The sequence below is a fragment of the Delphinus delphis genome, chromosome 1, assembly GCF_949987515.2.
Source record: "Delphinus delphis chromosome 1, mDelDel1.2, whole genome shotgun sequence".
Taxonomy (NCBI): domain Eukaryota; kingdom Metazoa; phylum Chordata; class Mammalia; order Artiodactyla; family Delphinidae; genus Delphinus; species Delphinus delphis.
In genome coordinates, this window is record NC_082683.1 from 182577931 (window position 1) to 182599091 (window position 21161).

At 60.6% G+C, this 21161-nt stretch overlaps 1 protein-coding gene across 1 annotated transcript in view; it reads right to left on the minus strand.

The window, feature by feature from the left end:
* Positions 1 to 11701: 11701 nt before the first annotated feature.
* Positions 11702 to 21161, minus strand: part of CACNA1S (calcium voltage-gated channel subunit alpha1 S) — a 59891-nt gene continuing 50431 nt past the window's right edge. The window contains exons 33-44 of the mRNA XM_060011353.1: positions 20761 to 20920; positions 19696 to 19823; positions 18597 to 18693; positions 18222 to 18324; positions 17368 to 17469; positions 17001 to 17125; positions 15538 to 15666; positions 14603 to 14853; positions 13400 to 13485; positions 12597 to 12688; positions 12324 to 12419; positions 11702 to 12208 (exon numbers count right to left, since the gene is read on the minus strand). Of these exons, the coding sequence (XP_059867336.1) occupies positions 11957 to 12208; positions 12324 to 12419; positions 12597 to 12688; positions 13400 to 13485; positions 14603 to 14853; positions 15538 to 15666; positions 17001 to 17125; positions 17368 to 17469; positions 18222 to 18324; positions 18597 to 18693; positions 19696 to 19823; positions 20761 to 20920 (1621 nt within the window). The 3' untranslated portion in view covers positions 11702 to 11956. The remainder of the gene's footprint in view (positions 12209 to 12323; positions 12420 to 12596; positions 12689 to 13399; positions 13486 to 14602; positions 14854 to 15537; positions 15667 to 17000; positions 17126 to 17367; positions 17470 to 18221; positions 18325 to 18596; positions 18694 to 19695; positions 19824 to 20760; positions 20921 to 21161) is intronic.

Here is a 21161-nt window from a genome sequence, read left to right on the forward strand (position 1 = left end):
ACGCTCATCACCTTGTGAGCTAGGCTTTATTCTTCAGTTTTGCCGACAGGGACACTGCGCCTCACCCAGCGTATAAGCAACAGACCCAGGATTTGACCTCGTGTGTCGGGTTCGAGGCTCCCAGATCACCTCCGAGCAGCTGCGCAGGGAGCACAGCTCCCCAGCTTGTGTTCCAGGCTTGTGCTCTCGGATGACAACGTTGCATTTTTTTTTTTTTTTTTTTTTTTGACAACGTTGCATTTTGCAAAGCTGCTCTTCTGCCCACCAGACTCTGGGCTTCTCCGGGGCCCGACTCTGGTTTCCTGCCTCCAGAGGTCCTCTCTGACTTCCGAGAGTAGGTGACCTTCTGACTCACAGTTTCACTGCTGGGAAATGGCGCCAGAGCCGCTGTCTCCCCAGCCCCCCACCCCCCCCATCTCTCCAGGTCACAGGGTGTCGAGCCAGGAGGAGCAGGGAGGCACATGGGATGGAAAGTCAGGCCTCCTAGAGGTCAGGGCCTCAGGGAGGCTCCCTCCTGGGCCACCAGGGAGCAGCAGGGCAGCTAGATGTCCAGACTCCTGGAGCTGCTGTCCCGAGGCGAGAAGGTCAGATGGGGATCCAAGGGGTAGTAAGGAGGCCTAAACCACAGACTGGGCAGATTTAGTTACAGGGCCAGGGGAAGCCCAGGAGGGCGCCCGCCCTCTTTGTGGGTGTCCAGCCTCAGCGCAGCCCTGCTTCCTCCTCAGGTGTGTTCTCACCCCACCCCCTCCTCCCGCTGCCCCTCTTTCCTTCCCTCCTTCCCAAACCCTGAGGCTTCTCCGCATCAGCTGCCTGCATGCGTATCTCCCCCCCCCACACGCGCGCGCACACACACACACACACACACACAGACACACAGACACACACACACACACACACGCACACGCTACCCTGTGTTTGGCCCCATCCTTCCCCCTCCTGGACTGCAGTTTGAGCCTCAGCTCTTGTCCCGAGCCGAGGCCCTCCCCCAGGCGTGTTGGACCTCCATCATCTCTCCTGACGGGAGCGGTGGGCGTCTGGGCAGATGGGACCCTGGGGAGTTGTGAGGGGAGCTCCGCGGCAGGAGGCTCCCGGGCTACTGCGGTGACAATACTCCGGCAGCACCTGGGGGCAGCCATCTGGCCCAGATCTCTCAGGTCGGCCTGGTTCTCAACCCTACAGTAGCAAATCAAAACACCTAAGAGATACCCTCAAGCCCTAGAAAGCTCCCCGACGGCGACCTTTACTTCAGTCCCGTTCTGTGGTTCTTCTTTAGCATTCGCACCAGGCCCTGGCATTTGGAGGAAGTATCTGAGCGTCGACCTGGAGTTCTGGGCGTGCAGGGTACAGAGCTCCCGGCCTCCAGCTGCAGCCCCCAGCCTTGCCCAGCTGGGTTCCTGGGAGATCAGGCCTTAGCCCACCCTGCTGGCAGGCGGCCCAGCCAGGGACAGAGCCCAGAGTCCTGCTCGCCAGCAGGAGCTCCGAACCCCAGAGAGGGCCTACTGGGGTGCAGACGTGGGGACCTCTGCTCAGCGAGGGCACAGCCTGACTTCCCCTGTTATGGAAGGAGACAGACTTAGCCATAGAGGAAACCAGAATTTGTTATAAATAGCAAGAAAGAGAGAACTGCTGTGGATTACAAATACCCAACAGTCTCTTTAAAAAACAACAACACACTACTTTTGGTTTCAGATGTTGATGAGGGTTTAATACACAGTGTAACCTCAAGTACCGGGTCTTCGTCCATTCCTCTCTGCAGTGCTTTCTAATACAGTGTTAGAGCCCAAGGCGGGAGCAGGTGCGGGCAGCCTCAATGTCCCAGAATCCTAGAGTCCCTAAGGTCATCTAGTTCAACAGCTAGTTCCTCATCTTCAGGTGAGGAAACTGAGGCCCAGAGAGGTGAAGAAACCTGTCCAGAGCCACACAGTAAGCCTCTGAGCTGGCGCCAAAAGCCCCAGAGGGGGCAGTTTCCACCACAGCGTGATAGGACCCGAAGGCCGAACGCCCGAGCCTGGGCTGTGTGTGAGCTCACGACTTGTGTAAAAGTCAAGTCTGCACAAAATAGCAGAAGACAGCCTGGAAGCCGGAGTCACAGAGATGTGGGTCAGGTCCAGCTCTGCCACTTGAAGCGGGGTGACCTGGGCAGGTTCCCTAACCTCAAAACGAGGACGCTCACACGCCCCTCATCGTGGTCTATCATGAGGTCAAAAAGGGGTAACCTGGGTGGACCACCCAGCACGAGGCCCTGCACAGCAGAGAAATGAAGTTCCTTCATTTCCCGTAGAATCTCTGTCCCTTCTTTCATGCGCCCCTGTCCTCTGACTGGACAGAGGGCGAATTTGTCACAAAGACTGACAGGAAGTCAGAGATGACTGTGGGTGAGTCTGGGAGCAGGGGGTGTGGCGGTGAGGTCTGCCCACCCGAGGGGGTCCTTGTTGATCTGGGAGGAGGAGAGTTTCCGGCCTCTGCAGGCTGCTGGGTGGAGGGGCCCCGGTAGCTGGGTACGTGTCTGCAGAGGGGGGAGACCCCTGAAGAGCATGGATGCCCCTGGGCTCAGCCTCCCTGGGGGCCACCTGGAGGAACATCTGAATTTCATTCTACTCGCCCCAGGGCTACCCCGTGCCGAGGGTGTTACGTGTGTTTTTTATAATCCTCACAAGTCTGTGAGGCAAATACTGTCATTGTTCTCAGTTTGCAGAAGAGGAAATGGGCTCACAGGTCACTTGGCTAGTGTCGTGGTCATTAATGCCTCCACCAAATATTTCCGGCCCTCTGCCTGTGGCATAGGGCAGGCCGCATGCCCTCATTCTGGTGTTAGCCGTGGCCCTGGGACGTCCTTTGACCAATGAAATGTGACCAGAGCTCACACGTATTACTTGTAGGTGGAAGCTTTCTGCGCCCCTGGCATGGCACACAAGTTGATGTTGTTCAGAGCGTACGCGAGACGTGAACTTTCATTGTGTTCAGCCACTGAAATCACGAGCTTGTGTGTTACCTTGGCAAAGCCCACCCTACCCGAACTGACGTCCTTAGTAAGGCGCAGAGCCAGAATTCTGGTCTGGAAAGATGCCTGAGGGCCCAGAGCCTCCCAGGACTCTAGCTGCCCGCCTCGGACTCACAGACGCCCCTTTGGGCTTCTGGTCTCCGTGCCGCATGGAGCCTTGTGGGCAGGTAGAAGCGGGTAGCAGCCTCTCTGCTCCACCTGTCTCCGCCCCCCGTGATGTTTGCAGATTGCTGGCTCCTGGGGACTCACCGAAGGAGCGTGGTTTCCCATCCACCTCTGGCCGGCTGTGCTGAGCCTCCCTCAGCGGTCCTCGGGAACCACTAAGAAAAGCAATTAGAAAAACCCCAGGGCCTTTCAGTGCCACTGCCCATTGCCTGCCGAGGAACGGTCGTGGAGGTGGGTGTCAGGACACACCTGTGCTAACCCCCAGCTCAAAGCCTGGCCCTGCTCAAGTCACCCTTTCCCTCAGCCCTCGCTGAAATAGGGCTGCCGCAAAGGGTTGGGTAACTGCCCAGAGACCCCAGACAGATCCAACTTCTCAGAGGCAACGTACCAACAGCTGCCACTTCTGAATGTGGTGCTTGGTGCCGTGCAGAGCGCTTCAGATCTGGGCTGTCCTGTACGGCTCCCGGCTCCCCGAGGAGCTGGGAGCAGCTCTCATCCCTGTAGAACGAAGGACACCGAGAGGTGCCCAAGGTCGCACCACAAGTGGCAGAGCGGGGTTCAAACCCAAGCAAGGGTTTCCCGCTTCCTCCTGAGTCGGATCCCTGTGGAGGAAAAGGGTGGTGGGGCCCCGGCAGCTGCAGAGCTGCCACCTGCTGCAAAGACCCGGATGTTGGTGTCCTAGCAGCTTTTTGCGGCGCCGAACTGGGATGAAAGGGTAAATGTGGAGTATCGCACAATGGACGCTACTCAGCAATGAAAGGGACAGGACCATCGGTACACGATAGGGCACGGATGAACCGCAGAATAACTGTGCTGAGTGGCGGACGCCAGCCCCAGAAGAGCCCGTGCCTTGTACGTCCACGGAGGTGAAAATCTAGAAAATGCAACCCGAGCCATCGAGTGGTTCAGAGGGTGCCTGACTGGGGGAGGATCTCGAACAGAGTCGGGAGGAGCAGAGGAGGGGTCACCAACAGGCACCCAGAAATCATGGGGGGGTGGACATAGCTATTATCCTGGTGGCGCTGGCAGCTCCACGGGGGTAGACATTTTTCAGAAACAATCCAGCTGTGTACTTTATGTCCAGTTTATTATAAGTTAATTATCGCTCAACAAACTGATTTTAAAAGAGGTCATTTGCTCTAACCTCATTGCTCACACAGAGGTGCAGGGCGGCTGGTGACTTACCCGGGTCACTAGGACAGTCACCTGGAGTCCTGGCCACCTGAAGGTTAGCTGAGCCCTCTGCCTGGCCCCATGTGGCCTGCGGGCTCCCGGAGGGTCCCCCTCCGCCAGCAGGAGGACAGTGGTGGGGAATTAGGAGCACAGAGAGGGAAGGTGGACGCCAGCCAGGACCCGCGCTGGGGGAGCCAGAGACGAGGTGACGCCACAGGACTGGGGACCCCGAGAGAGGAGGTGTGGGGGTGGAGCCCCCCGCCCCACCTGGTGAGGCGGGGGAGACGGCCCTAGCCAGGGCCCCAGGGGAGCCATCCCCCTCCCGCTTCCTCTCGCGAAATTACAGATAACCCCACCCTGCCCGGGAGCTCTTGATTTCTGTCCCGGAGGGAGCATCCTTTCCTCGCGTTTTTTTTGTTTGTTTGTTTTTTTTAACATCTTTATTGGGGTATAATTACTTTACAATGGTGTGTTAGTTTCTGCTTTATAACAAAGTGAATCAGTTATACATATACATATGTTCCCATATCTCTTCCCTCTTGCGTCTCCCTCCCTCCCACCCTCCCTATCCCACCCCTCCAGGCTGTCACAGAGCACCGAGCCAATATCCCCGTGCCATGCGGCTGCTTCCCTCTAGCTATCTACCTTACTACGTTTGTTAGTGTGTATATGTCCATGACTCTCTCTCGCCCCGTCACAGCTCACCCTTCCCCCTCCCCATAACCTCAAGTCCTTGCGTTTTAATAGCTTTTTGCTTCACCCAAAAGCTGCAGAGCCAGTGGCCAGCAAAGGAGCATTTAACACGTTAAAAATAGGAGGAGAGGGAGGCGGTGGAGGGCGATCACGCAGGATTAACCTCTAAAGTGCCGGCTCGCCAAACATGCAGCCAGACTGAGTGCCAGCACCCCGGGGTGTGTGTGTGTGTGTGTGTGTGTGTGTGTGTGTGCTGAATCTCACGGGACGATTGTAGGGGAATCTCAAAGGCCCTTTGACAGTGACAGCCTGCATCGGCCTGAGGTGAAATTATCTCTTGAGTCCCGGGGGGGGGGTGCGCCCCCATCCCTGACTCCGGTACCAGTTGACAGTGGGGACTCTTTGCCTTGAGGGGATTAGGGAGGAGGGAGGGTGTGGAGAGCATGAAGGAACTTCTTTCCTCTTTGACTTCCAAACTGGGTTGGAGGATCCCAGGAGAAGGCCCGCCCTGGGGGGCCTTCGGGGGTCTAAGTCTGGACCTGAAGTAGCACGAATGCGGAGGGGAGGGGCGCCCAGGTCTGCCTCCCACCCCCAGGCCAGACTGAAGAGTGCCCCTAGGTCCGGCAGAGGAGGGGGTGGGCTCCGGAGAGACAGTTAAACTCACAGTGCCTAGTGCAGAAGCCGCTGGGCACCCCTGCAGACACTCCTCATGGTCCCCTGTCAGTGGGGGCCCCTCAAGTGGTGACAGGTGCCGGGAGCGCCCCCCACCCCCGCACGCTGCCCGAGAACAGCCCTGACCTGGCGCCCACCTTGTGAGACTCTCTCCCAGCCGATGTGTGTGATCAGGACATCAGGACACACATACACAGCCCCCAAACGAAAGGCGGGGCTCTGCTCCCCAGAGGGGCGGGGGTGGGCTTGTGGCGCTGGGCAGTGGGGAAACCCACCCTCATTGTAGTAGGTTAAATATTGTCAGATTGCCTATTTGTAGACAAAAGGGGTAGAATGTTGGCAATTTCAAACGATTCAATGTAATGCCTGTTGTTTAGCGGTTTACTTAGCGTGTCTCTGGCGGTTGCCCTTCCCACCTCCCTCTCTTCCCTTCTTCCTCCCTTCCTTTTCTCCTTGCTGGGGACACAAAGTTGATAAAGAAATCTACTACCTTTGGGAAACACTGTATACTTGCAAAAAACAAGCTGTAGCCTCCTAGGTATGATACAATGTAACAAGTGCTACAGTAAAAGTGAGTGCTAAGAATCATCAACTGAATAAAAAAGCGCACGATGCGAGAGCTGTGAGTTCAGTTTTGTTCGGGGACTTACTGAGGACGACAGCCCGGGAGACAGGCTCTGCGTAGCTCTGAAGGGGGGAGTCAGCATGCCTGTGATTTGGAGAAGGGGGGCTGCACTCAGGCACACCTCTCGGTAAGGGGCTGCTCGTCACCAGGAGCGGATGCTTCCAATGATGACTTTAGTGCTTTTCTGGGTGTGAGAAGATGCACGAAATTGGGCTCATCAAGTGTGAAACTATAGAACTCTCTGGAGGCCTGTTCTGCCAGTTTCTCACAAAGCACAGAGAGCCCCATTCCTCGTCGCTCTGACCTCGTTTCAGCGGGAGTCGAAGGTCCGCGACACAGTGTCAGTGACTTCATTCTTGTGGAACTGGGTGGTGAGTGGCCTTCTCTAGCTGGCAGAGTTTCCTGGGGCCATCAGAGGGGCCCGGCTGAGACGGAGGATGGAGGGCTACCGGGTGCAGAGGGGTGCTGAGCGCGTGGGGCTGCGTGGGCTTGGACGGGCGCTTGGCGGGGTGTGGGAAGGGGCTTGGGCCAGATCAGTAGAGGACAAGGTGGGACCGGGTCAGGGATTGTCCTGCGATCCTCCTGATAATACGGGGTGCCGGCAGCTCAAGAGCAGCGTCCAGGCCCCTGTCGGACACCTGGCCTCACTGCTTCTCGGTGGGTGAGTGACTTGGCTTTTCCCGGAATGGGCCCCACAGCAATACCCACTTCCTGGACGGTGTTGCAAAGGCTAAATGTGAGATTGCGTCCGTCAGGCACCGCGTGAACCGGAACCGGCCTTGATGACGTCAGATGTTATCATTCTCTGCATGACGACACCGCTGGTGGAGATATTTTAAAGGGCCCACGACTGGAAGTGGGCTGGGCTGGGTCTGCAGGTCTCACTGGCCTCCTTCTGGAACCAGGCTCCTCGCACGGACTCGGACGCTGGGCTCCACGGCCCTTTCCTCCTCTGGGTCTTGGTTTCCTTTCTTAACACAGTGGAATCTCCTCTGCTGATGGTTTTATTTAAACAAACAGCCCTCAGCTCTCCCTCCTCTGAATCCTCCACATCCCCGCCTGTGACCCTCAACGTGCTGCTGACATCCTAGCGTTTTTGAATTCGTGTTCGACACCAGAATTATTATTTGACCCTCTGTATTTATGGCAGGCTTCTTTTAAAATGCTTCTGTTCCCTGGCTTACTAAACTGGATTTAAGTTCCATTTAGGAGACAGCAGTATGGCACAGGAAAAAGAAGCAATGGGATTAGAAAGCTCGGGGACAAATCCAGCCCTGCCCCTTCCAGCTGGGAGACGCTGCCCCTCAGTCACCTCGTCGGTAAACCGGCAGCAGGAACCTTGGTGCAGTGGGGAGTGTCACTTGCCATCATAAGCCGTCAGTCCCAAGGCAGGAGTGACGTGTTACTGGGATCAGATGCCAGAAACTGGGTCAAGGTTAGCTCTGGGTCGTCAGTGCCTTTTCTAGTGACCTGTGGAGCCGGCCTCCGCACCCGAGGGCTACGGCTAAGAATTGCAGGGCCTGTGGGAGGACCAGGCCCGACGCTGAGATGCTGGGCTGAGAGCCGAGCTGCCCAGCATCCTGTGAGACGCTCAGCCTCCTGCCGTCGTAACCTCTGGATTTTCTGCAGCCAGCGTCTGACAGAATCGAAACAGCAGCTGCTCACTGAGGGCCGGGCCCTTCCAAGGTCACTTTCACACCTTCCAGCAGCCTGCACTGTAGGAGTTTATCCCCACTGTACAGGGCGAGGGGCAGAAGCTTGAAAGGGTCTGTGAGCGCCTCGCATCGGAGCATGGAGGCAGGTGGAGGGACTCGGGGCCGCACGGGTGGGTCCAACTCCAAGGCTGTGCTCCTTCACCCTGCAGAGGGCAGCCATGCCCCTGCTTCAGGGACCTCTCGGCCCCATCCAGAGCCGGGCCTGGAAACGCACTGGGACCACAGCTGGGGCGGGAGCCCCCCCGGCCCCCCCCGGCCCCCGCTACCCCGCTCTGAGGAGGGCCTGGAACCGAGCCCAGCCTCCTCGGTCCAGAGATGCTCCAGCTGAGCTCCGCACCTCCCAGAAGGCAGGGATAGCTCCCCTGGGTCTCAGCACCTGGCAGGAGGCTCAGCGCCCCCCCTCCCCCAAGCTGGGCCCCGCCCCCTCTGGCAGATTCCCCCCCTGGCCAGTGCCCCCAGGCGACAGAAGGTGGCCCGCCAGCCCCTCTGGACACCGGCTCTGTCGGACGGCCCGGCTGACAGGAGGGGCCTGCCTGCTCCCCGCAAGGCCCCGGGCCCTCAGCCTTCGACACCCGTGTTCCTTTTATACTTTACCTGAGTGGCCTGGGGGCCCTCTATGGAGAAACCCAGCGATTATTTGAAGGGGAGCCGGGGAGAGGCAAGATTTTGTACATTCTGACAAATTAGAACGTCCTGCACGTTGCAGAGGAAACTGCCTGAACTTTCGGAAAGGGTGAGAGCTGGAAGGTTCCTCAGAGCCCGTGTGCATGTGTACACCTGTCACGGGGGCTGGGAGGCCCGGCACAGACGTGCCGAATGGCGCAGGCCTCAGGGCTGTGGGGCTGAATCGCGCCTTGGCCCTCCTACCCGCTGCGGGGCCTTGGGCACATTACCTGTCCTCTCCGTGTCATACTTGGAAAAGGAGGATGATACTTCCTCGGTATCAAGAGGATTAAATAACTAATCTATGCAGAAGGCTTGGAGCAGGGCCTGCTGTACTGTTGGTATTCTGTACAGGTTAGGTACTGATATAAGATGCTCCGGTCCCACTTGTAAATGGAAACATCCTTCTATAGACCTTTGCAGCGTACGAAGCCCTTTCACGTGTGCCCCAGGTTATTTAGTTTTTCAGCCACGCTGCGAGGGGGATTATTTCAGCTCCCCGCCAAGAGGAGGCATTGGAGGGGACAGTTGGAGCGGCTGGCTGGGTGGGGCTGAAACTGAGGAGTCAGCCTGCACCCCTGGAGGCCGATTCCTGCCCCGCCTCCCCGGGCACTGGGCAGTGAGGGCGCGAGGCTGCAGCCCTGAGCAGGTGGCCCTGGGCGGGCGGGCTGTCAGCCGGGGCAGGGCCACACTTCTCAGCACTTCCCTGCATTGATCTGACAGTGACTGAGCCGCTCGTCTGTGTTGAAAAGTGCTCAGCTCTGGGGTTAAGGGCCAGCCTGGTGGACCTGCTCCTGCTTTCGTGGAACTTGGCCTCAGTCCGGTGTAAAATAAACATCACAGAGCAGGGGTGACCCCGGCCGCGATGGGGAAACACGTGTCCCGTCGCTGGGCCACCTCGAGCGTTTGGGGTCTTCCGGGGGATGCATTCTGCGGGAAGTATTAGAGAAGCTGAGATGTGGAAGATGATGGCCAAGGGGTCCGTGGGGTTGAGGGTTCGGGAAGTTTCTCCCCAGAACGGCATGTGGCGCTCAGAGGGGCGGGCAGCTGCCCCCGGCTGGGCTGCAGGGGGCTGGGAGGGCAAGCACCCCGGCATGAGGGCCAGGGCTGGGTCGGAGCTGCCTGCAGCCCAGGCAAGGGTTCTGCACCATATTCTGAGGCTTTGGGGGCCTTTAAGGGTTTTCCGTTGGGGGATAAGACAGCAGGTTTCTCTGTTTAGAAGGGTCAGGGTCAGGCTGGGAGGGAGGGGGGTGGTGCTGGGAGGCTGTTCCGAGGCACAATAGACAAGGCATGAAACGAGGACTGAGTGTCAGGAAAGTCACACGCGGAGGGGACAGGTTTGAGAAATACTTGGAGGGGGAGTCCCCAGGGCACAGTGGGGGAAGGTAGGAGTCCGGACAACACTCAGACTCCCGGGTTGAACAGGGGGTAGGGCCCTGAGGTCAGCAGGCTGCGGGGACGGGGGAGGAGGTCGACTTTGGACACGATGTGCTTTGGGCAGGAGTGGGACATCCGCAGAGCTGACAAGGAGCGGCACAGGATCGACGCCTAGAGGAGACGGGCCGGCCGCGCAGTGCGGACTACCAGCCCTGCGTTAGGAGAGTGATGGGAGCGTCTGGGGGACTGAGCCAGCGGGAAACAAGGATGCAGGACACAGAAGCCTGAGGACGCCCCTCCCCAGAGAGGTGGCTGGCCTGGGGACAGGTGACAGGGAGGCTGCAGGAGGGAGACGGGAAAGGGGAGGTAACTCGGGAGAGCCAAGGCCACGGGCCTTGCAGGAAGGAGGGAGAGGTGACAGCACCTCACGAGGGCTAGAAACTGGGTGAGCTCAGACTCCCAGGGTCTCAGAGCAGGGGTGGGGCCGAAGGCGGCCCGCCTGGCACCAGGTGAGCGCAGGGGAGGGGAGCCGGCCCAGGTGAGAGGCGTGGTCCTCAGGAATGAACTAACCAGGTGGCAGGGGAGAGACAGGTAGACAGGTGAGAGACGGCAGGTAGACAGCAGGTAGCTGGACGGCAGGGGGATGGCCAGGATGGACATGCAGGTGGAGGAGGGCAGTGAGGAGGGGCGGACGGTGGCTGGGCTGGCCGAGGGTCGGCTGCAGGAGAGCGGGCTCCTGCTGGGTCGGGGGGCCGGGCGGGGAGCGAGGGGCACAGCGGGCTGTCCGTCAGGCTGGTGACAGGAGCTGTGGGAGGGATCTTCTGGGGGCATCTCTGTGCAGGAGGGAACAAAGCCTTGCTGAGGGTGGAGTGGGGGCGGGTCCCTGGTGCTGAGGTTTGAGGAGGAGACGAGTGGAAATGGCTCCTCTGACGGGGACCCCGGGTCTGCAGGGCACCAGGGGCGTCATCCCCCTGCCCCATGCGGCTCCCAGTCTGGGCGGCGGGGTTGCCAGGAGGTGCACGGGAGGCCAGTGGGAGAGCTGACGGCGGGGGAAGCGTCTGCCCGGGGAAGAGGGGAGGGCGCTGGTGGGACCCCAGTGCTAACTCTGCCCCTGGCTGGCTGTGTGACACAGGCACGTGAGCCACCTCTCTGGGCCTCCAGTGTGGCATCCTCAACATGGCCTCTCCCGCTGCTGGAGAACGAGCGGGTACCACGTGCGACGGTGCTCTGGGGCTAGGATGTGTCCGCAGCCGGCACGCAGGAGGGAGTGGGGGCCACAGCCCGTGCTTCGTCCTGTTACACACTGCTCCTCGGTGGGTGCGGGAGGGGAGGGGGGCACTGCGGGCCCTGCTCCCCCAGGCGGACAGCAGGGCCCCCCCGAGGCTCTGGGGCCGGGCGGGCCGTGGACTCTGGCCAGGACAGTGGGGAAGGGTGGCTGCAGGGGACCTGCCCGGGGGGCTGCCCAGCGACGTCCAGGAGCACCGCCTCCTCCACGGTGGCCCCTCTGCTCCTGCAGAAGGATGATGCAGAGGGGCCTCCGTGGAACGGCGGGGGTGTGTGTGTGCGGAGGGTGTAGAAGGGCCCCCAAAGGAGACGAGCAGAGACAGGTGCCCTGTTGCAGGCCTGGAGGCTTTAATGTCCTGCTGGCACTGACCAGGCCTCTTTGAATGACCCCAGAAGCTCCATCCCATCACGCCTCTTGCTGGTGAGGAGAAGGGCCTGTCCATCTACCTCCTGACCTTGTGGGTGGTTCCTGTCTGTTTGTCCGTCTAGCTGCTGAGACGGGGGGGCTGCCGTGCTGGGCCAACCCTCCCGCGCCAGCCCCCCACCCTTGGCCATGCCGGCTCTAAGCCCAGGCTGACGCCGTGGCCTTCACAGCCTGCGGGGAATGAGGGTCTCCTGGGAGCCCTGATGCTGGTCGAGGCTTCCCAGGGAGGACCCGAGGCTCCAACGCCCCCGGGCACTGGCCACACCCTCCAGGGTCTCTCGTCCCTTCAGAAGCTCAGCGGCTGCCACCTCCACTTCCTGCAGTTCCATCTGGCAGGCTTCCACCAGGGTGTGGCCCGTTGCCATGACGAACTTAGCGTCAGCCGCCAACGTGTCCAAGCCCCCTCGAACCAGAGCCTGCAGACGCGAGCGGTGGCCGGGTGGGTCTTCCCGCGGAGCCTCAGCCCCTCTCCACCCCGGGCCATTGCAGAGCCACCCCGGGATGCAGTCCAGTGCCTTCCTAGCCCCCTACCTCTCGGATCAGCAGGGCCATGGCTGGGGCCGGGCACCCGGGGGTACCATCCTTGGGGGGTGCTTCCTCGGGCACCAGAGACTGTGTCCCCACAAGCTGTTCCGGGTGCACAGAAGCAAAGACCCCTCAGGAATGCTGGAGCCCACTGGGATCAGGAAGCCCCGGCTTTTCAGACGGAGCCCCAGCCAAGATCCCCAGGAAGGGGGGACCAGGGGTCCCGTCCCTTCTGCTGTTGAATTAGCACTGCAAGCTCCCCGGCCTGTGGCCCATTACCTGGCAGGGGTTGGCAGGTGCCCGAGCGCCGCGAATCGCCCTCCGGGGCAGCTGTCCCTGCAGCCTCTCCCCATGGGACTTGCTGTGGGGTCCTGTGGGCACGGTGGGCCGAGGGCCAGAGGGACTGCTGACTCCTGCTGGGAGCCCTGGATGGACAGAGCTCCCCTTGGCCAGTCAGCCCCGCCCTGAGATCCTCGGGGTCCTAGAGGGTGACACATGCCGAGGCCCAGCCCACCCCAGGCCTGGCGGGACTCCCCACTGCCCATCTCCCCAACTCTACGTGCCCTGGTCCCTGTCCCTGTGGGTTCGGGAGGGGATCAGGGCCAGAGCCTGACCAGCTCTGGCCAAGCTGATCTTGTGTTTGTGTGCGTGTGACTGTGCATGTGTGTGTGCGCGTGTGCGTCTGTGTTGGGGAACACAGCAAGCACCCTGGTCTCCTGTGAACTCCAGCCTCCTCCGGCCCCTACTGTCACGCACAGCGGTCCAGGACCCACTGAGAGGCTGCCCGGTCATCTGCTGAAAGGCAGAGCTGAGGTGTCAGTGTGTCCAGGGCCGTCTTCAGCAGGGGTGGAGGGGTCCGAGCTTCCTGGTGTGCCAGGGAGGGCCCTTTCACAGTGTACCACCCGCCCCCGGCTCCCTCAGTCACCTGGGTGGCCCCCTTCCTCTGCCTGGGTGAGGAGCTGGTTCCCATCGCCACAGGCTCCCAGCCCTCCCGGCCACAGGCTCCCCAACTGGACGGAAGAGCGGCTCCCCAGGCCTTCCTGGGAGAAGGTCAGCCCCTCGGGAGCACAGGAGAGACTGACCCAGGGTCCCCTGGGGCCGGGCGGAGGCTCCTCCTCTGGTGGCAGGCGTCTCTGTATCCCCTGGGAGCTCCCCTTCAGAGTGGACGCTGAAATGGAAGCACGGCTGATGGGGCTACAGGCTCCTGCCCTCTGTGGTCCCCACACCCTTTCCCTCTGGGTCTAGGCCCATCGCTGTGGAGAGGCCAGCCTCCTCTCCTCCCATCTGCACCCCTTTGCTCTCTGGCCCCTCCCACACCTGCCCAGCTCGGGCCTCACACCCCTGAGGACACTGCGTCTCAACCTCGGGTGCACGTGGATCACCCGGGAGCCCTCACATCTGGTCGCGGGGTGTCCCGCCCAGAGCCCACAGTTCTGGAAGCTTCCTCCATGCCCGTAACCAGTTAGGTCCTGGGCCCTTGGCCTGCTCAGGACCTACTCTTTGACCTCGTTTGGTCACAGTCGGATCACATGGCACGTTCTCCCGACAAGACTGCAATCCTCTGGGGGCTGGGCCGGGTCTGCACGTCCACAGCACCCAGCACCGCGGTGACCCCACGTGCAGGCGCCCTCCAAGACTTGTGGGCTGAATTTGAGGGGTCTCAGGCCAGAAGGGGGTGCAGGCAGCCCCAGCCTGGGAAGTAGTGGTTCCCCGGGCCTCTGCCCTGTCCCACCCATTCCTGAGGCAGGGGAGCCCAGCCTCTCCAGGCCAAGGAGACGCCCAGTCCCTGGGCCCGCTGTCTAGAATAGAAGCTCTGCTTGGAGCCCAGCCCATAGGTCACGACGGCCGAGACCCTCTCTGCTCATCCTGCTGTTTTTCCTGACACTCATGTAATCACAGATCATATTCAGCCCTGGGTTGGCGACATGGGAACCACCTGGAACCCAGATCCAAGGGCTGAATCTTAATTCTTCAGGTTTCGTAGGATGCGCCCTCTTCTAACCTAACGTGTGCCTTTCCCGGACCCGCCAAGACCACGGAAGAAAAGCACCGCTGGGCACTGCCCGACACCGACCCGAGGCTGCCCCCTGCCGGCTACACACGTCTCTGCCGTCCAGGCCCGGCCTCCTGCGCAGCGAGGCGTGGGCTGGACCGCAAAGGGCGCAAGGCAAGCAAAGCACACCCTCCACGTTTCGGGGTGCCCCCAAAGGCCCGGAGTCCACTAACCATGTCTGCCCAGTCTCACCCCAGCCCCTACGTGCCGGGCTGACGGTTGCCGCCACTACCTGAAAAATGCCGGGCTGTTGCCATGGTTGCTGTTGCCACCGGCAACGTTGGCGTTGGCATTGTTGGTGTTGGCACGGGCAAGAGGGTTGGTGCTTGGATGTTGAGGGAAGTCCTCCAAGAAGACGGGCGACTCCAGCTCCTGCATCTCTATTTCAGTAAACTGGAGGGGTCTCTGGTTGGCCATGTGTGGAGGCAGGGAGTTGGTCCTTTCCAGGAAGCTGTCCACCCGGCCAAACAGGCCTCCGGTCCTCTGGGGGCGAGGAGGACAGGGGAGGGACTGAGACCAGGCACCAGGGATGGATGTGCGGGGGCTGTCACCCTGGACGACAGACGGCGCCGGGAACAAGGCCAGAGGAGAACAGAGCGGGCTGTGAGGCCGGAGAAGAGACCATCGCCCTCGGGGCGTTCTCGGTTTGATGGGGTACGCGGGACACCCGTAAGAACTGTACGGGAACCAGACACCGGGACGGGAAATGCAGGGTGTCGGGGAGCCCGGAACCAGGCAGTCTGGAGGACGGGCTCTAGTCCAACCTCCGAAAGTAACTTGCTGAGCGGTACTGGACTCAGACGGTCTCTCTGGGCCACCATTTCCTCATGAATAACCCAGAAGGTTCAGCTGGGTGGTCGTGAGGGACCCTCCAGCTCTAGGAGGAAGGACAGTGAGACAGGAAGCAGCTGGGGCATCTGATAACGGGGGCTTTCGATGGATGGACGTTGCCTCAGGCTTGTGGGGAGGGGAGGCCGGGGAGGCTGGACAGAGGAAGGTGGGAAGGACGTGACACCTCAGGTAGGTAGGTCATTGGTTCAGAGTCCTGGGAGGTGTGGGCGGCGGGTATCCTCAGCTCCCCCCGTTCTGCACGGCGGGGCTCCTGGCCTCCTTTCCGTTCCCTGGCCTGGAACGCGCACGCGCTGGCGTGGCCGGGGCCTCACTCACCCGGAATATCCCTTCCTCCATCGCGGCCTCCACCATGGCTCTCTCCAGCTCTTCCTCGGCCGTCAGGTCTCCCGAGATGGTGCGGCGGATCTCAGGGGCTGCCTCTTCCTCAAGGGTCCGCAGTCCAGCCTGGGGACACAGAGGGACTCAGCGGCCCCCCCAGGCCAGGAGGGGAGGATGCACTGCTTCTCACGGCCTCCCCGTGTCTCCCTAATCCCGGCAACCAGGGCTTCCCTGAAGGCCCAGCTCCGCCCCACCCCCTCCCGCCCATTCGATCCCCCTGGGCTCCTGCTCTGCTGCTGGGCTAATCCTAACCCTGATGGCTCCCAAGGCATCTTCTCTAGGCCTCACAGGGGTCTCATCCCCCGCCCAGGCCTCCAGGCCGGGAAGTCCTCTCCTCAGTGCAGTCTTTTAGACAAGCGATCTCTTCCGAGGGCACGCGCCAGTTATACCATTTTTTGAGCTGATCAAAGTTCATATCACCAGCAACGGGACAAAGCAAGATTGGTGTCACCTGACAGTTTGCAGTGACAATGCAGCATCACTTCTGGGACATTGCTGTCCAAGATGCAAGCCCTCAGTCTGTCACGAGGCAACACTGCACAAACCCAGACCGAGGGACGCACTGGCTGGGAATCTTCAAAGTGTCAACGTCACTTCAAGGAAAGACTGAGGGACTACAGACTAAAGAGATATGACAGCTAAACGCACTGTGTGATTCTGGATCCGATCCTTTTGCCATAAAGGACATTATTGGGACCACTGGCGCAACTTGCATGGCCCTGAGGATTCCGTGGGAATCATGCATCAGTTTCCTGATTTTGGTGGCCACGTCGTGGTTATGTAGGAGGGTTATGGAGGAGAATGCCCTTGCTGGCAGGAAATACACACTGACCTGTTCTGGGTTGATGGGAATGACCCTCAAACGGTTCAGAAAGAAACATTTTTTTTGTATCATACGTGCAGCCTTTAAAATTGTGAGATTGTTTCAAAGTAAAAATTGAGGTACATTTGTGAACGCACAGCCCGAATACGTGAATATTTTTTGAATGTATCCTTTATGTGCGATATACTTAACATAAAAAACTGAAATTAAGAACAGGCAAGATAGCCCAAAGTTCTAGGTTTCTTTGCGCACCCAATGGGTCATTTCAAGCACCTCCCCTCCCCCGGGAAACCTGTTCTCTTTGGAGACCACTGCTCTTATCTAACCCAAATCTCTCCCTTGTGTTCAGGGGATAGGACCATGGTTTTGGGTCGTATCATGCAGGGCTGGAAGGGCTCCTGGTTCTTCCCTTGAGGTCGAAGCATCTTCCATCCAGAGCTGTCATCTCTCCCCCTACTCATCCCGGCTCCGTCCTGCCCTGTCTGCCTCCACCGCTGCCCCCAAGGACACAGAGAGGGAGCTGGAGGCTCGAGAGCATCTCAGCAGCGGAGCTCCCTGGTGCTCGGGATGGGCTTACCTGGATCTGCACGGTGTCCTTCTTGGGCCGGTACCCATAATATTCCTCCTGGCGCCTCATGAACTTCCGGAAGTGCTCCTGGATGAGAAACGTGGCGTAGAACTTCCCCACCGTCACCTCGTCATCTGCAGGGGGGGCAACAGGGGCCGGTGGGCTTCTGAGGCTGGGGTCAGCGTAGCCGGGTCCAGGTGCCCCTCGCGCCCCCCTCCTCTGCTTGCCGATGTGACCCCGATGGCTGCCATGGGGTCCACCCAAGGCATTCGCGGAGGGCCAGGCTGCTCTCCGACTCCCGCGGGGCTCCCTGGAAGCGACCTTCTCCCCTGCCCTCGGCCGCCTCTGCTCCCCGGTCTCCCAAAGCGGCGCCCACCTCCTATGGGCGGGATGACCTGGTCCAGCAGCTTCATGCTGGTCCTCTTCCAGATCTTCTTGATGATGGCCCGCAGCTCCTCGTTGGCCTGTTCGAAGTTACCTGGGGGCAAGGGACAGGCCAAGCCAACCGCACTTGACAAAGCCACCTAGCACTCCCCGAACCTCTCGCTCAGCAAACGTTGGCTGGGTTTTCCCTCGTGGCGGCTGCTTTGTGGGGAGGGCATCGCTGTTCCCTCGGGGCCGCCTGACCCTCGGGTCACACACGCACTCCCCACAGGCCTCGGCTTCCAGCACCTGGAGTGGCTGATTGGAGAGGCTGTCGCCCCCCCATCCTCCCCTCCGCCCACGCAGCAGCCTTCCATTCCCCACACCCCGTGGTCTGTCCCGCCTCCTCCAGGCAGCTGTCCTGCTCCTCTGCTTCATGCCTGTGAAGGCCCTGCTCACCTGGGCGGTAGCTCTGATGCCGCTGGGTCCCTGTGTGAGGGACACCCCCATCTCCTCCCCACTCCCATCCCGTCTGTCCTCCCGGCAGGGGGGCCTGCAGGTTCAGTGGGGCCCCGTGCGCACCCAGCAGCGGTCCAGCGGACCCCGGGTGGCCCCACCCCCGTGCTCACCCCGCCACTCCCTGGCCCACCCGCATCAGACCCGGCTGTGTGGGAACAGAGCCTTGGTGACCTTTGCCCTGCAGAATGTGGGGGCTCCCGCTGTGCCCTGAGGGGCATGAGAACGTTGTGGCCGTGGCCTGGGTCCTCCCTCTGCTTCTCCCCGTGACTCTTGATTCAGACCTTTAGCTCAGATTCTGGTAGAATCCGCTAGAAAACTCAGCCCCTGAGAGGAGGGGACTGCCCGCACCTTCCGTCTTGATCTTGAGCGCCGTGCGGACCAGGGCGAAGAGAGTGGCGTTGAAGGTGACCGTGCCGTCGCTGTTCAGGGGCATGTTCATGCCCACCAGCCGCTGTGCAGAGAGGGGGCTCACTGCCAGGCCGGGACCACTGAGCCGGGGGGCCATCCTCACCCGGGCTGGTGGCCGGCAGGGGAGGGGACCGGGCGCTACGCCCTCCGTGACGGAGGGGAGGATGAATTGGAGACACTGTTGAGAGTTTAGGTCCCAGGCGTGTGGGGACCCAGGAGACGACTGCTCTGAAATGACTCACCCAGTCGGGCCCTCGCCAGTGTCCCTGCCCCAGGGCCAGGTGGGGGACACCCCTCGCGGGCAGCTCTGGTTACCTTACATGCTACCCGGTGTGGGCAGAACTTCCCAAAGCCCAGAGGGGGCTGGATCCTCCTCAGCAGGGTCACCACGTCCAGGTGTTTGATTCTGCCCCTGCGGTAGGACACCAGACCTGTGCACCTGGCAGCCCCACCCAGACCTCCCTTCCGGCTCAGAGAATGGCCGAGGGCGGGGGAGCCGGGAGACAGGGGGACGCTTCCTGATTTCCAACCGTGCTTAGGGAGTGGAAGCTGAGTGTCCATTTTAAAGAAGAAACGATGTTTGAATTCACTGTTGCCCACCACCAGGAACGGGCTCTCTTTTTGGGGGGGTGGTAAGAGGCCAGAATCCCCTCAGATATGGGATCTCCGGGCTGGAATCTGGACCTCATTTCTCCCATGGTGGAGCCTTCGCTGGGTTTTAGTCAAGCTGCCTGGGGGCTCTCGGGATGTATTAACAGAAGTAGAGGGTATGGATCAAGGGAGGTGGAAGCTCACTTCCAGGGGCTGGTACGGAGCTGGAGACCGTGTCATAGGTTGGGAGATTAAGTGAGATACTGCACGTCGTGCTTGGCACAGCACCTGACACCTGGGAAACAGTCATCGAATGTGAGCTCATTACCTTCTTAGGAAGAAGGTAAGGCAGCTGTGCTTCCCAGCGTTAAAGTGCACCCGGACGCCCCGAGGGCCAGGTTAAGGGCAATGCAGATTCTGATTCCGTCATTCTGGGGTGAGGCCGGGGAGGTGGGGGCGGGGTGGGCTCTGCATCTTTCTAGAGCTCAGCTTCTTGGTCAGTGGACCACACTCTGAGTAGCCGGGGCCTAAACTGCCTGGGGAGGTAGTGAGTTCCCTGCTCCTAGAAGCATCCAAGCGAAGCTGGATGACCATCTCCCAATAAAGGCGAGGGGGCTTCTGCCCTGGGAGGCTGTAGGATCCCTCCCAACCCTGAGGAACTCCAAGTCTCTGTTTCGGGCCCTCGGATAATAAAGGGAGAGGCAGCCCCCTCCTCGTCGTTAGACTGGAGAGTGACTCGCTGTCGGACTCCAGGACGGGGTCTAGACCAGAGGAGTGGATGGTTGAGGGAGGGCCCAGCACAGAGCCTGCAGGAGGGACTCACTTAGCCTCTGGGTCATACTCTGCCCAGATGGCCTTGAATTCGTCCAGGTGATGAGGGCCCAGGATGGACCAGTCCCGTGTGAGGTAGTCAAAGTTGTCCATGATGACAGCCACAAAGAGGTTGATGATCTGCAGGAGGAGAACCGTGGGTTCCCTGCTTGGAAAGGCAGGTGGCACAGGGGGCGGGGCGGGGGGAATGGGGGCATCCACGGGGTCTGGGGTCCGTAGCTTCTCCTGCCTGGGCCCTGCCTCCGAGCCCTTCTGGTGACTACATCCCGCACACGAGCAGCCTGTGTCACTGCTCCGGCCCACGCGGTGTCCACTGCCGGGGCTTCTGGGGTTCATCCTTAAAAATCCCAACCTCAGCCTCTCGTCTGCCCCCCAGAGGGACGCTGGTCTCCCCCTGTGCCGCTCTTGTCTGTCCTGTATTGTTGGGTGTCCCTTTGAAATGCAAGGTGGCACTCAGTGAGCGCCTTCAGGGCTAAGGCTGTGTCCTGTTTGCCTTTCTGTCCCCTGCACTGAGCCCAGGGAACGTTAGACGCTCAAGCAAGCGCCTTAGTGAACATAGAAAAGAAAAAGAGTGAAGAGCGAGGGCCTGGGGCTGGGGGGCTCTTTGTCTCCCGCGAGTGCAGACAGCAGCCCCGGAGCCTCAAAGCCACCTGTGCTGTTTCCGAGCCCACTGCTACCTCCTTCGGGACCTCGTTTCAGGAGTCTCAGCCTCCTCACTGGGGGGCAACTGCCTCTTCCAGGGAAGAGAGAGGGGCGAACGGCTTTACTCTGTTTTAGGGTGGAACCTCACTAAATTCTTTTGATTACCAATCGCTAACGACAACAGCAAAAAAGGGCCAAGCTCTTAGCAACTCCTCTGGAGCAGGCAAACGCACTCGGAAAACTCAGCCACGCCCAGGATGACCAGAACAGGGACACCCTAGCCAGAGTCCCGTCTCCTGAGTCCCTGAGCTATAGGTTCCTGGAGAGACAGAGGCGACGGGAGGCAGCGGGGTGGGGTGTCACCCTGCCTCAGCGCATGTCCCCGCAGCCCGGCCGCCCCGCCCTCGGGCCTCACCAGGAAGGCACAGAGCATGTAGAAGCTAATGAAGTAGTAGTAGGCGAAGTCGGTGCCACAGGTGCGCTCCTCCCCCGGGGCGTAGTCCGACTCGGGGTCGCACAGCTGGCCGTAGCTGCAGGCCAGCAGGATCTCCTGCCACGCCTCACCCGTGGCACACCTGGAAGGCAGGGCGCCGTGCGCCTCTCACTCTGGGCAGCGGCGGAGAGCAGGGCGTCGGGGGGAGCAGGCCGGGCGCCCCTGAGGACCCCGGGTTCACGTGCTGCCCAGTGTGAGCCAGGCCCCACTGCCCCCTGTGCTGCGTGCGGTCCCCCCCAACTCTACCCCTCGTGGGGCACCATAGGCAGGAACTGAACAAAGAAAGGGGGCTTCTCGGACAGAGGGGCAAAATCAATCCAGGA